Source organism: Salmo salar, chromosome 10 (assembly GCF_965601325.2).
Source record: "Salmo salar chromosome 10, fSalSal1, whole genome shotgun sequence".
NCBI classification, from domain to species: domain Eukaryota; kingdom Metazoa; phylum Chordata; class Actinopteri; order Salmoniformes; family Salmonidae; genus Salmo; species Salmo salar.
Window position 1 is genome coordinate 117,439,888 of NC_138300.1, and position 14,935 is coordinate 117,454,822.

Sequence of the window (14,935 nt, forward strand, 5' to 3'; positions counted from 1 at the left end):
TACCACAATCAGATTTTACACTTTCCTCCTTTGAGGCGTTACATTAATACTGGAAACTTACCTTTCAGGTGAAGAAAAGCTACTGTAACGTTACTAGTTGTCTTTGTGAGGCTGGAGGGATGGAAAGTGGGTTAATATATAGATTCTGGACCTCATGTGAGTGGCTCACCAAAATAGACCCTCTGTCCTCACCATTCTTACTATGTGTGACCTTCCACACATAGTGACTTGATTTGAGTTTTAGTGGTGGTACTTTAAATTCTACTACATGTGATTTGAGAGCGTAAATAAATCTATGTAAGTGATACATTATATTTGGTGAACACAACCAAGAGTACTTCAGAGAATTTGATCCGTGTCACATAACTAACTGTACAATGCCATGTAGTTTGGAAATGAATAATGATTACACTGAGATTTTAATTAACCGGACTGTTTATTATAAGAATTAAGAGTTCTCAAGGACTTAGATGTACACTACCGGTCAAAAGTTTTAGAACACCTACTCATTCAAGGGTTTTTCTTTATTTTTACTATTTTCTACATTGTAGAATAATAGTGAAGACATCAAAACTATCAAATAACATACATGGAATCATTTACTAACCAAAAAAGTGTTAAAGAAATCAAAATATATTTTATATTTGAGATTCTTCAAATAGCCACCCTTTGCTTTAAGGACAGATTTCCACCGGTCTAATGTCCATTGCTCGTGTTTCTTGGCCCAAGCAAGTATCTTCTTCTTATTGGTGTCCTTTAGTAGTGGTTTCTTTGCAGCAATTCGACCATGAAGGCCTGATTCACGCAGTCTCCTCTGAACAGTTGATGTTGAGATGTGTCTGTTACTTGAAGTCTGTGAAGTATTTATTTGGGCTGCAATTTATGAGGCTGGTAACTAATGAACTTATCCTCGGCAGCAGAGGAAACTCTGGGTCTTCCATTCCTGTGGCGGTCCTCATGAGAGCCAGTGTCATCATAGCACTTGATGGTTTTTGCGACTGCACTTGAAGAAACTTTCAAAGTTCTTGAAATTTTCCGGATTGACTGACCTTCATGTCTTAAAGTAAGGATGGACTGTCATTTCTCTTTGCTTATTTGAGCTGTTCTTGCCATAATATGGACTTGGTCTATTACCAAATAAAGCTATCTTCTATATACCACCACTACCTTGTTACAACACAACTGATTGGCTCAAACGCATTAAGAAGGAAAGAAATTCCACAAATTAACTTTTAAGAAGGCACACCTGTTAATTGAAATGTATTCCAGGTGACTACCTCATGAAGCAGGTTGAGAAAATGCCAAGAGTGTACAAAGCTGTCATCAAGACAAAGGGTGTCTATTTGAAGAATCTCAAATATAAAATGTATTTTGATTTCTTTAACACTTTTTTAGTTACTACATGATTCCATGTATGTTATTTCATAGTTTTGATGTCTTCACTATTATTCTACAACGTAGAAAATAATACAAATAAAGAAAAACTCTTGAATGAGTAGGTGTTCTAAAACTTTTGATCAGTAGTGTACCTCTGTCAAAAATATAATATTTTCCACAAATTGGAAATACATGTACAATATACACCCCAAGCCAATATATATATCCAGAGTATTTACTTCCTAAATAGAGAGAGTATATTAAGAGTACTGTCCTGTCTTCCACTGTTTGACTCGCTCTCTGAAAAAAATCCCAATCCCTACCACAGCAATCCGTAACGCCCCCATAATCACTTCACAAGCAGTTGATTTACAATTGAGTTAAAAGTTTATTTAATTGGTATCAATGTTGAAACAAGTAACTCTTGATGGGGTGTATATAGACATTCAATAGTACATTTGTACAGTAAACAACCAATAATAGAGGAAAATAGCAACTTAGTGGGTGGAAGCAACGTTCTCCGACCTCAAGCTAACACTGCCATCATCAGGCAGTTGAGGATAATATTGTTCATCAAACAAGAAACTGCACTTGGAATACTACAAATAAAAAAGGATTGGCTTGTAACTTCTGCATAAACGCACTGAAAATAAGGAAATGCATTTGCTCAAACACAATAATATTACGTTTATTGTACACACACTATCTGTATTTCCTTCAACATTCTCATACAGTCATTTAAATCAAAACCTTTATTTCATGTACAAAAAATAACAAATGTTTGTATTTATTTATTTTTCTTCTCCGTGTGTTCACTCAGTTATCTCCTCCTACAGTTATTCTTCATACCTTCAGTTTCCCTCTCTATTTCTGTTGCATCGTCTTTTATCTTCAATCATCAAAGCCATCATTGGAGGATAACGTGATAATCATCACTAATCTGCAAAACATGATATATTATGTAAGTATTCACACTCCTTGACTTTTTACAAATTGTTTTGTGTTACAGCCTGAATGTAAAATGGGTTAAAGTGAGATTTTGTGTCTTAAGTGGAATTATAAGTCCCCATAATGTCTAAGTGGAATCATGTTTTTAGAATTGTTTTGAAATTAATTAATTAAAAAGGAAAATCTGAAATGTCTTGAATCAATAACCCCTTTTTTATGGCAAGCCTAAATAAAATCAGGAGTAAAAATATGTTTAATAAGTTGCCTGGACTCTGTGTGCAATAATAGTGTTTAACATGATTTTTGAATGACTAACTCATCTCTGTACTAAGGTCCCTCAGTTGAGCAGTGAATTTCAAACAAATTCAACCACAAAGACCATGGAGGTTTTCCAATGCCTCACAAAGAAGGGCATCTATTGATACTTTAGATTTAAAAAATAAAAGAAATGTAAATGCAGATATTGAATATCTCTTTGAGTATGGTAAAGTTATGAATTACCCTTTGGATGGTGTATCAATATACCCAGTCATTACAAAGATATAGGCTTCCTTCCTAACTTAGTTGCCGGAGGGGAAGGAAACCGCTTAGAGATTTCACCATGAGGCCAATGGTGATTTTAAAACAGTTACAGAGTTTAACGGCTGTGATTGGAGAACATTGAGGATGGGTCAACTACATTGTAGTTACTCCACAATACTAACCTAATTGACAGAGGGAAAAGAAGGAAGCCTGTACAGAATAGAAATATTCCAAAAATATGCATCCCGTTTGCAACAAGGCACTAAGGTAAATCTGCAAAAATGTGGCTAAGAAATGTACTTTATTGTCCTGAATACAAAGCGTCATGTTTGGGACAAATTCAAATCAACACATCACTGAGTACCATTCTGTCACGCCCTGACCTTAGAGATCCCTTTTATTCTCTATTTGGTTAGGTCAGGGTGTGACTAGGGTGGGCAATCTATGTTTTCTATTTCTTTGTTGGCCGGGTATGGTTCCCAATCAGAGGCAGCTGTCTATCGTTGTCTCTGATTGGGGATCATATTTAGGCAGCCTTTTTTCCACCTTTAGTTTGTGGGATCTTGTTTTTGGTACTGTGCTGTGTAGCCCTACTGAACGTTACGGTTCGTTTGTATTTGTTTTGTTTCGGTGTTCATTGAATAAAGAAAGATGTACGCCTACCACGCTGCACCTTGGTCCAATCCTTCCAACAACGAGCGTAACACATTCTTCATATTTTCAAGCATGGTGGTGGTTGCATCATGTTATGGGTATGATTGTCATCGGCAAGGACAAGGGAGGTTTTTTTTAGGATCAAAAGAAACGGAATAGAGCTAAGCACAGGCAAAATCCTAGAGGAAAATCTTGTTCAGTCTGCTTTCCAACAGACACTGGGAGACAAATTCACATTCCAGCAGGACAATAACCTAAAACACAAAGCCAAATACATACTGGAGTTGCTTACCAAGACGACACTGAATGTTCCTGAGTGGCCTAGTTGCAGTTTTGACTTGAAAATGTCTGTCTAGCAATGATCAACAAGCAACTTGACTGAACTTGAAGAATTTTAAAAGAAAGAATCTGCAAATATTGTACAATCCAGGTGTACAAAGCTCTTAGAGACTAACCCAGAAAGACTCACATCTGTAATAGCTACCAAAGGTGATTCTAACATGTATTCACTCAGGGGTGTGAATACGGATGTAAATGAGATAAATTTTCAAAAATGTCTAGAAACATGTTTTGACTTTGGCATTATGGGGTATTGTGCGTAGATGGGCCAGAAACATGTTGAATTCATTTTAAATTCAGGCTGTAACACAACAAAAGGGGTATGAATACAATCTGAAGGCTCTGCAGGTTGAATGCTGGAATTGATCTTCTCAGTACAGATCATGTTTTGTGTACCTTTCAAGCGTCAAACATCTTCTTTCTGCCCTCCATGCCAGACATGGCATCCACATTTTGACGCCAGTCAGTGACCTCTTCTTTCTGGAAGGACCAGAAATGTATTATCTACACTAAATCAATCATTGAAAACAAACTACTTTGAGAATAAACAAGTTCATAATTTGTCCATCGAGATGAAGAGGTTCTCAGATTTCAACTGCCCATGATAGTAGCTAAATAACATGTAAAAGCAAGTAGTATTGTACAACGTCAAGTACAATGGGCATGCACCAGTCTTACCTTCTCCTCTGCTTTCTTGACTGTCTTGAGGTTGGACTTGAAGTCGATGGTCTCCTTATGCTTGGAGCCCAGCAGAACACTGAGCATGGCTTCAGCTGAGATCTTCACCCTCTTCAGGTTTGGCTTCTTGAACTTGCTCTGCAGCTCAATGATCTTTAGTCCTAAATCATGGATCTGGCAGAGCACAAAGAACAGAGGACATTTTTACATTTACATTTTAGACATTTAGTAGATGCTCTTATCCAGAGTGACTTATAGGTAGTGCGTTCATCCTAAAGGAAAAATCCTTAGTCCACTGTTGATACATTCCCAAAATGTTTGGCATGTCATCAGTCAAGTTTTCAAGATGTGTCACTTACCATATCATCATGATTATGTAACAAGTGACACTTTGCTTCTTGAAAGTCCAATATCTTGACAACTTGACTGCTGACATGCAAAACATTTTGGGATTGTATCAACAGTGGACTGATGAAAAAAAGTGTTTGAGTTTATTTTTCCCGTAGAGTAGCTGAGAGAAGCAGCCACATATCACAGTCACAGTAAGCAGGATTTTAGTTACTTTCAGGTACAACAAAGGCTCGCACATTAACTGTGACCATTGACATAGTCTATGTCCCAAACGGTACCCTATTCCCTTTATAGCGTACTACTTTTGACCAGGGCCCATATTTCTATCAGTCCAATTTGCACACTTAGTCCTCCCAGTTGTACTGTAACTAGTGTGTACTGTGGCTGACCTTCGCTCTAAATGTATGTTCTAAACTCATAACCACCGGGATGCAGTGTTTTAACAGGGTCATCTTAAAATGTACAGCGTTCAAAAAAGGTGCATGTTGGACTGATAGAAGTAGAAGTGATTTAAGTGTTAGAGGAATATTGCAATCATTTTATGATATCATAGCAGCAATTCTATACCTTATATACAATAATCTATAAAACATTTCAACTATCTTTAGTCATTTCCCTCTGGAATTATTTTTTTCCCCTACAAATTATTTTGGGGTATCCTACCTCCTTGTCATTTTTGGTAACTTTGAGTCCCACGTCATATCGCTCCTCATCTACCACATCAATCTTATGGTGCAGATCTCTGCACAAATCCTGCCGAGAGAACAAAAGACAGCTAATTCATCATATTTTGTTACACTTTCTGTAAGGAATTTCAACTGCGTCGTGCATTATAACGCATTATGCACGGCTTATATGGCGTTATAAATGCATTCAAAACAGTTTTTTTATACAATGTGTATACCTGGAGCTCCTCCACAGACAAGCCAGACAGTTTTAGAGGAGGGACTCTCTCAGCCAGAGCTTCATCTCTTTCTCTCTTCTTCTCCTCCACCTCAACCTCTAGCATCTGGCCAGCTACAATCAGCAATCTGATCTATAGGAGAATAAAGCTACAATCAGCAATCTGATCTATTGGAGAATAAAGCTACAATCAGCAATCTGATCTATAGGAGAATAAAGCTACAATCAGCAATCTGATCTATAGGAGAATAAAGCCACAGTCAGCAATCTGATCTATAGGAGAATACAGCCACAGTCAGCAATCTGATCTATAGGAGAATACAGCCACAGTCAGCAATCTGATCTATAGGAGCATTAACATCCAAAGGAGGTTAAAAAGGGTCACAAGAGGTCAGGGTTCATGAGCTACACATTATGGCATGCATTCTGTTTATATAACATTCATGTCGCAAATGTAAGATGCCTTGTTTATTTCTTGTGTTGACAATAGAATGCAACGCTCACCTTCAAACCCAACCGTCGGGCTGAGGAGATCTTGGACTTTTCTTTTGGTTTTGGTCTGTGTCATTAGGAGGGGGGAAAAGATAGATAACATTTCAATGTGCTAACCTGTCATTTATATGTGGTTCATTATTAAAATACACACCAAGGTTATTATACTTTTTTGTTTTTATATTCGTTTTTATTTCTATTAGTTTTAAGATTTTTATTACAAATTCAGAGCCACTTTACTATTTATAAAAACATTTATATTACATTTTTATATGATTTAGTTTTTGTTTTACTGTTAGGGACAGAAAGTAACCTATGTGTGAGAGGAGCCGTGTATGTGTGTATGGTTTGTGTTTTAGGGGATGTCACTTTTTGCCACTGGGGGGAAGTAACACAAAGTGATGGGTCAAGTTATCGGTTAGGTTTAAAGATGGATCCCGCAGTAGTCTAAAACAGCACCACGGTCGCCCCACTACAGTTGTTATTGTTTTTGATGCCGAGCTGAGGAGCAGTGTTGCCAACTTAGCGACTTTGTCGCTATATTTAGTGAGTATTCAGACCCCTCTAGCGACACATTTTCAAAAAAGCGGCTAGCGACGTGAAAGCACGTATCGTTCTTACTCTTCTCAACGAGCAGCGTCCCTAAGCACTCACAAGCGGCCCAGTCCTCGCGCAGCAGTCCCTCCCAGCTGCAGTCAGAGCAGGAGATGTTCACCCCTCCGCGTCCAGACTGCAAATGAATTGCGCATGCGGGAAGCCGCCGCTGGCTGATCCTGCCCTGGCTTACATTAAAAAATAACAATTAACCTCAATTAGGGCCAGACTAGTTACCATAATTTTCTCACATTGCCATTGACAGTTTTTTCTATTGTCTCTCTCTTGGTCCATTTAGATTGTTAATGTAGATTGTATACAAAAAAATGTAAAAAATGTTATGGTAAAACATTTTCATGTTATACTGTGACTTGTTGTAGGCTCCTAAGTGGATCATAAGGTTAAAAACCAAACCAAGAGTGTCTCTTTTGGGTCACTTTTGCTGGTCCCAAGCCCGGATAAAGGAGGAGGGTTGTAATTGTGACATAAAAAAAACAAGAATCGACAGAAGAAAGTTAATTTGTAGTTCTAAACATATTTAGTGTGTTTTTTACACACTTTTTGTCTCTCCCACGACGTTATTCCTCTCTCCTACAGCGTCCATCACAATTACATGCACATGGCCAATCATGCAAATTAGGTGATGACGTCATTTAGCGACTTCTAGCAACTTTTAGGACAGCCAATAGCTACTTTCCTTACTGAGAGGTTGGCAACACTGCTGAGGAGACGTAGCGCAGCATGGTAAAAAACAAAATGGCAGTACATATTGCACTCTTCTATCATCCATGCAATGATGTATGAGGAGGAAAAAACTTCTGGTTGTTTGTAGTAACTTTGTTGTTTAAATATTGCAAATGGACATGGCTGTTTCACGGTTGAGGATTTCAGCTTTAAAGGTAGACTCAGCGAGATGATGTAGATGCATGAAGTAAACAGTACTTCTAGGTCTTACTTAAAAAAAAAATATGTATTTCTCCTTTATTTAACTAGGCAAGTCAGTTAAGAACAAATCCTTATTTTACAATGAGGGCTTACCTCGGCCAAACCACCCCCCCCCTAACCCGGACGACGCTGGGCCAATTGTGTGCCTCCCTATGGGGCTCCCAATAACGGCCGGTTGTGATACAGCCTGGCATCGAACCAGGGTCTGTAGTGACGCCTCTAGCACTGAGATGTAGTGCCTTAGACCGCTGCACCACTCGGGATCTTACAGGGTATCTCATACAGCCGAGCTTTACATGAGAAGGAAGAGACTCATCAAGAAACTATAATATGGACGAAGTGAGTTTCCTTACTTCATCCACCATACAGGTCAGTCGACGCGCATCAATCACTTCACCTACTTCCTCAGGTATATCATTTGCATCCACTTCATGCGCAACCCCAGAAATAACCCCCTTGACAGGCAAAACATTTTTGAGGCTCAAAGCACGCTTCTTCTGTTCCGCGGATACACAAAAAAATCGTAATAAAACCAGCTCTTGTGACTCTCGCCGACGCCGCCTCACCCAAATCATCCATCATACTCCTTGTGACTTCAAACGGATCCATCCCCCAGATAACATTGATCCAAAACTCTCACTCTGACTATAAACTAATCTAGGGATTTCTTAGTTTCCATCACAACTATACTTCATTTGTTTCCTTTCTTTTTCACCACTGCAGCCCACTGGTTCTCTCTCTGTACTCTCTTCTTCACCTGACCCACCATCAGTTACGAACAGAACATCAGTTTCTCTCTCTCTCTCTCTCTCTCTCTCTCTCTCTCTGTGTGTGTTTTGACTGCAGTCGACAACAAGTTTCTGCAGTTCCTCTTCATCCTGCCGCGTGGGAGGCTCTATTTTTAACCAATCATCAGGGTGTTTTTGTTTTAACCACACGAACGTGACCAAAGACATAACTGAAACAGGAACCGATTTGGAAAGGCACACATCTGTCTATATAAAGTCCCAGAGTTGACTGTGCATGTCAGAGCAAAAACTAAGCCATGAGGTCTAAGGAATTCTCCGTAGAGCTCAGAGACAGGATTTTGTCAAGGCACAGATCTGGGGAAGGGTACCAAATCATTTCTACAGCATTGAAGTCCCCAAGAACACAGTGGCCTCCATCATTCTTAAATGGAAGAAGTTTGGGACCACCAAGACTCTTCCTAGAGCTGGCCGCCCGGCCAAACTGAGTAATCGGGGGAGAAGGGCTTGGTCAGGGAGGTGACCAAGAACCCAATGGTCTCGCTCTCCAGAGTTCCTCTGTGGAGATGGGAGAACCTTCCAGAAAGAAAACCATGTCTGCAGCACTCCACCAATTAGGCTGTTATGGTAGAGTGGCCAGACGGAAGCCACTCCTTAGTTAAAGGCACATGTCAGACCGCTTGCAGTTTGCCAAAAGCCATCTAAAGGACTCTCAGACCATGAGAGGTCTGATGAAACCAGATGTAACTCTTTGGCCTGAATGCCAAGCGTCACATCTGGAGGAAACCTGACACCACTCATCACCTGGCAAATACCATCCCTACGGTGAAGCATGGTGGTGGCGGCATCATGCTGTGGGGATATTGTTCAATGGCAGGGACTGGGAAACTGGTCAGGATCCATATTGCTCAGGACCTCAGACTGGGGCAAAGGTTCACCTTACAACAGGACAACAACCCTAAGCACACAGCCAAGACAACGCAGGAGCGGCTTTGGGACAAGTCTCTGAATGTCCTTGAGTGGCCCAGCCAGAGCCCGGACTTGAACCAGATCGAACATCTTTGAAAATAGCTGTGCAGCATCGCTCCCCATCCAACTTGACAGAGCTTGACAGGACCTGCCGAGAAGAATGGGAGAAACTCCCCAAATACAGGTGTGCCAAGCTTGTAGCGTCATACCAAGAAGACTCAAGACTGTAATCGCTGCCAAAGGTGCTTCAACAAAGTACTGAGTAAAGGGTCTAAATACTTATGTAAATGTCATATTTCAGTTTTTCATTTGTAATAAATTTATAAAAACCTGTTTTTGCTTTGTCTTAATGAGGTATTGTGTGTAGATTGATGAGAGGGAAATACAATATTATCCATTTTAGAATAAGGCTGTAACATAACAAAATGTGGAAAAAGTGAAGGAGTCTGAATACTTTCCGAATGCACTGTATATATGCATTGGATAAATACCTACAAGTAAATGTGATATTTGAGGCTCTCTATCACTAATTAATTTTACAATGTGTACACACATATTATTAAAACGATGTTTATAAACAATGGCAATACTGCCATGTGGATCTGAGCCTTGTTGTTAGAAAACCACATTAGTTTTCGACTGTCGCAGACGCACCTCACTCCTCGACTTTCGTCTACAGTCGGTTCCTTTATCTTTACAACTCAAAAATGCCAAATATCGGCAGTGCTGCTATTGGCAACGTCATCTTGTGAGTCTACCTTTAAATTATAAACTAAATCTCAATGTGATCTGCCAGATTCAGAAGCCTGAAAACCCCATTAGAAGGAAAAAAAGCTTTAAAATCCCATTGAAAACCCCATTCGCTTTTCGACCCCCCCAAAAACAAAAATTGAACATAATTAATGTTTATTTTATTTTGGTTGTTTTGGAGTCAAATAAAAATAGTTTTTCAAATGGGTTTGTTAATAATTTTATTTCAGTTCACTAAATAGTTTTTTCATGATTAGTTTTCGTTTTAGTTTCAGTTTTAGTTTACTATATTAACCTTGATACACACAGTGAACATGAATACTTACGCGTCTGCCATGTTTTCCTTCTTATCTTACTGAAATTTAGATAGAGAAAGGAGTTAGCATTTTTACCCCACAAAAAGAAAACCAGTAAACCGAAAATTCAGGCTTAACTTTTTTATCCATTAATGATCCAAAAAATTATGTGGGAATAATTTTCCTTTATTTATATACTATTTTATTAATTTGGTTGAAAAATGTATTGGAAATACAATTCAATGAATGTATCTTTCACTTCTGCACCAATTGAGCTATTGTCAATGCTGAGGATGGGGTTTGATGACCGGTTGTATCATCTTTGGGTCAGCTATGTCACATACTCACTGCATGTGTTGCCTCATTAAATCTCCCTTTAGATAATTTATTGTGCACTGCTGGTTAAGCCTGTGTCCAAGTCCAAAAGAAGCCTCAGTCCATACTTGAGAAGGGAGTTATTTTACTGTAGCACATTTGAATTGTGTACAGTATGTGAGGCAGTATAGGGTTATTGTTATTTCCAGCTCACATGACCTGATTGCAAAGGTCAACATTTCATACAATGAAATATTTGAGATATTATTATATATTACATATCATTATTTTCTGGGAAAATGTCAGAGCATGTAACACCCAAATGACAAACTATTACAACACATTTTACATTTCAATCACAATTTCAAAGGCTGTGCTGGTTTCTTTTTTGCTCCCAAGTAAAAAGCAGAGTAGAAACAATGTGCCTAAATGTTATATTTAAATAGTTAAAATATAAATATTGTAAAACATTTAGTTGAAAATATAAGATTTACATTCATAGGTGTCAGTATAGTCCATAGCCAACTAATTCATAGGTGTCAGTATAGTCCATAGCCAACTAATTCATAGGTGTCAGTATAGTCCATAGCCAACTAATGCATAGGTGTCAGTATAGTCCATAGCCAACTAATTCATAGGTGTCAGTATAGTCCATAGCCAACTAATTCATAGGTGTCAGTATAGTCCATAGCCAACTAATTCAAAGGCATGTGAACTCATTAACACAAACTATCTTGCTGTCTATGGCAAAGTATTAATCCAATGTGTCATCACATCAATAATTTCCTATCTGAATTCCAGCAGACCCTCCAGAAATAAATACAATTCACCTATACTGAAAAATCACACATTCCCATAGTGTTTTCCAGTGCCTCCTCAACACTCTTCCTGCATTCATAGTGTACCTAAAATGTAATACATGTATTCTACACAGAAGATGAAATATAAAGAACTACGTTTCTTAATATCAAGCCAAAGTGGTCATTGAGAGGTACCCTACCTTTAAGATGTAGAAAAGGCTGAGAGAGGGAGAGAGTGAGGGACTGAGGGACTGAGAGAGGATAGGGGGGAAATCATTCAGATTTATAGTTTCTAACCCCTGTGTGAATGGCTCACTAAAATAGACTGCTCTCTGTCCAAGCCACTCTACTGCTGACGTTTACAAACATTATTCAGGCAGGAAAGGGCTGCAATAAAACAACTTATATGGACTTGGACGTTTGGGCAGTACACTGTCTGTCTGTCGTGTGGATCTGACGCCACCCGTTGGTGGCAAGTTAACATGAAACATTTATTGTTAGAGACCCTCTAAAACCTTCCCTTGTGGCTTGTCTGTAGACTATTACAGCATCAAGTCTACCAAATGGTCTCAGGGCAACTCTAGGCAACGAAATCCAATCAAATCCAATCAAATTGTATTTGTCATATGCGCCGAAATACAACAGACCTTACCGTGAAATGCTTACTAACAAGCCCTTAACCAACAATGCAGTTCAGGAAAATAGAGTTAAGAAAATATTTTCTAAATAAACTAAAGTAAAAAAATATATAAAAACTAACACAATAAAATAACAATAACAAGGTTATTTGCAGGGGGTACCGGAACCGAGTCAATGTGTTGGGGTACAGGTTAGTCAAGGTCATTTGTACATGAAGGTAGGGGTAAAGTGACGATGCATAGATAATAAACAGCGAGTAGCATCAGTGTAAAAATAAAGGGAGGGGGGTCAATGTAAATAGTTCGGTGGCCATTTGATTAATTGTTCAGCAGTCTTATGGCTTGCGGGTAAAAGCTGTTAAGGAGACTTTTGGACCTAGACTTGGCGCTCCGGTACCGCTTGCCATGCGGTAGCAGAGAGAACAGTCTATGACTTGGATGACTGGAGTCTTTGACAATTTGTTGGGCCTTCCTCTGACACCGCCAAGTATATAGGTCCTGGATGTCAGGAAGCTTGGCCCCAGTGATGTACTGGGCTGTACGCATTACCCTGATGAAACCGGTCAGGATGCTGTTGAAGGTGCAGCTGTAAAACCTTTTCAGGATCTGGGGACCCATGCCAAGTATTTTCAGTCTCCTGAGGGAAAAAATGTGTTGTTGTGCCATCTTCACAACTTTCTTGGTGTGTTTGGAACATGATAGTTTGTTGGTGGTGGACACCAAGGAACTTGTAACTCTCGACCTGCTCCATTACAGCCCCGTCAATGTGAATGGGGGCGTGTTTGGCCCTCCTTTTCCTGTAGTCCACGATCATCTCCTTTGTCTTGCTCATGTTGAGTGAGACGTTGTTGTCCTGGCACCACACTGCCAGGTCTCAGACCTCTTCCCTATAGGCTGTCTCATCGTTGTTGGTGATCAGGCCTAACACCGTTGTGTCGTCAGCAAACTTAATGATGGTGTTGGAGTTGTGCTTGGCCACGCAGTCGTGGGTGAACAGGGAGTACAGGAGGGGACTAAGCACGTACCCCTGAGGGGCCCCTGTGTTGAGGATCAGCATGGCATATGTGTTGTTGCCTACCCTTGCCACCTGGGGGCGGCCCGTCAGGAAGTCCAGGATCCAGTTACAGAGGGAGGTGTTTAGTCCTTAGCTTAGTGATGAGCTGTGTGGGCACTATGGTGTTGAACACTGAGCTGTAGTCAATGAACAGCATTCTCACATAGGTGTTCCTTTTGTCCAGGTGGGAAAGGGCAGTGTGGAGTGCGATTGAATCATCTGTGGATCTGTATGCAAATTGGAGTGGGTCTAGGATTTCTGGGATGATGGTGTTGCTGTGAACCATGACCAGCCTTTCAATGCACTTCAAGGCTACCGATGTGAGTGCTACAGGTGTTAGTAATTTAGGCATGTTACCTATAGACCCTCTAGGTCAAGAACACACACACACACACACACACACACACACACACACACACACACACACACACACACACACACACACACACACACACACACACACACACACACACACACACAAATTCTGTACAAAGTAGGGACTAATGTCAACGGGAGTAGAGATGTCCTAAGATGTATTTATCCGTTATTTTACCAGGTAAGTTGACTGAGAACACATTCTCATTTACAGCAACGACCTGGGGAATAGTTACTGTGGAGAGGAGGGGGATGAATGAGCCAATTTTAAACTGGGGATTATTAGGTGACCGTGATGGTTTGAGGGCCAGATTGGTATATATCGTAACCATGTCCTTAATCTTGCTGCCCTTCATCTGGTTACGGTTTCGTTTTTTACATTTACATTTTAGTCATTTAGCAGACGCTCTTATCCAGAGCGACTTACAGTAGTAAATGCATACATTTCATACATTTTTTCCCCCGTACTGGTCCCCCATGGGAATCAAACCCACAACCCTGGCGTTGCAAACACCATGCTCTACCAACCTCACATTTAGAAACCTTAGATGTTAATATCATCTTACCTTTTCTAGCGAATATTTCAATTGCTATAATAATGAAATACTGTACGGTGATAAAGCACATCCTTGTCTCTTACACCCCTAGAAAATGTCATAAAAAAAAAACGACCATTATTTATGTTTGTACATTCATGTATGATACAATATCTTGCACGGTTCTAAGAGTCAGAGGCATCTGTTTGAATTTGGTCTTATACCAAAAATAATCAATCTCAGGGCATCTAATATTAGCACTGGTCAATACCAAGGAAACACATGGGGTGGGATAGCTCAGTGTTTTGGTTTAGTATTTGTTTGAGTTGATTCTTTGCATGAAGTACTTTGATAGTAGTGTTATTAAGGAGCCCCATGTGTACAATAGCTTCCTGATGTCAATTGTAGAACTAGGAACTCTTCCTATATAACATGCATGTATGTACCACATCACATTTAGCTGTCTTTATGTGATAATTAGCCAACACATCAGACCGCCACCTCTGACCAGAGAACAAGCGATATAAATCTTAGCGGTGCTTTATTTAGAGTGGGACTAACAGGTGTTAGTGTAAGGTGGCAGATCTTGATGTGTTGTAACCCGATCCAGCCAGAGTTCATTCTCTGTGTGAATGCAGTAAGTGACGTCAATG

General features: G+C 39.7%; 1 protein-coding gene across 1 annotated transcript; it reads right to left on the minus strand.

Moving 5' to 3' along the window:
• Window positions 1–1,748: 1,748 nt before the first annotated feature.
• Window positions 1,749–11,932, minus strand: tnni3 (Troponin I, cardiac muscle). The gene is given in 8 exon segments (NM_001146587.1): window positions 1,749–2,317; window positions 4,237–4,320; window positions 4,519–4,692; window positions 5,533–5,622; window positions 5,774–5,905; window positions 6,277–6,331; window positions 10,595–10,623; window positions 11,880–11,932. Coding segments are annotated over 6 exon segments (543 nt in total). The 5' UTR covers window positions 10,606–10,623; window positions 11,880–11,932; the 3' UTR covers window positions 1,749–2,317; window positions 4,237–4,239.
• Window positions 11,933–14,935: the final 3,003 nt, after the last annotated feature.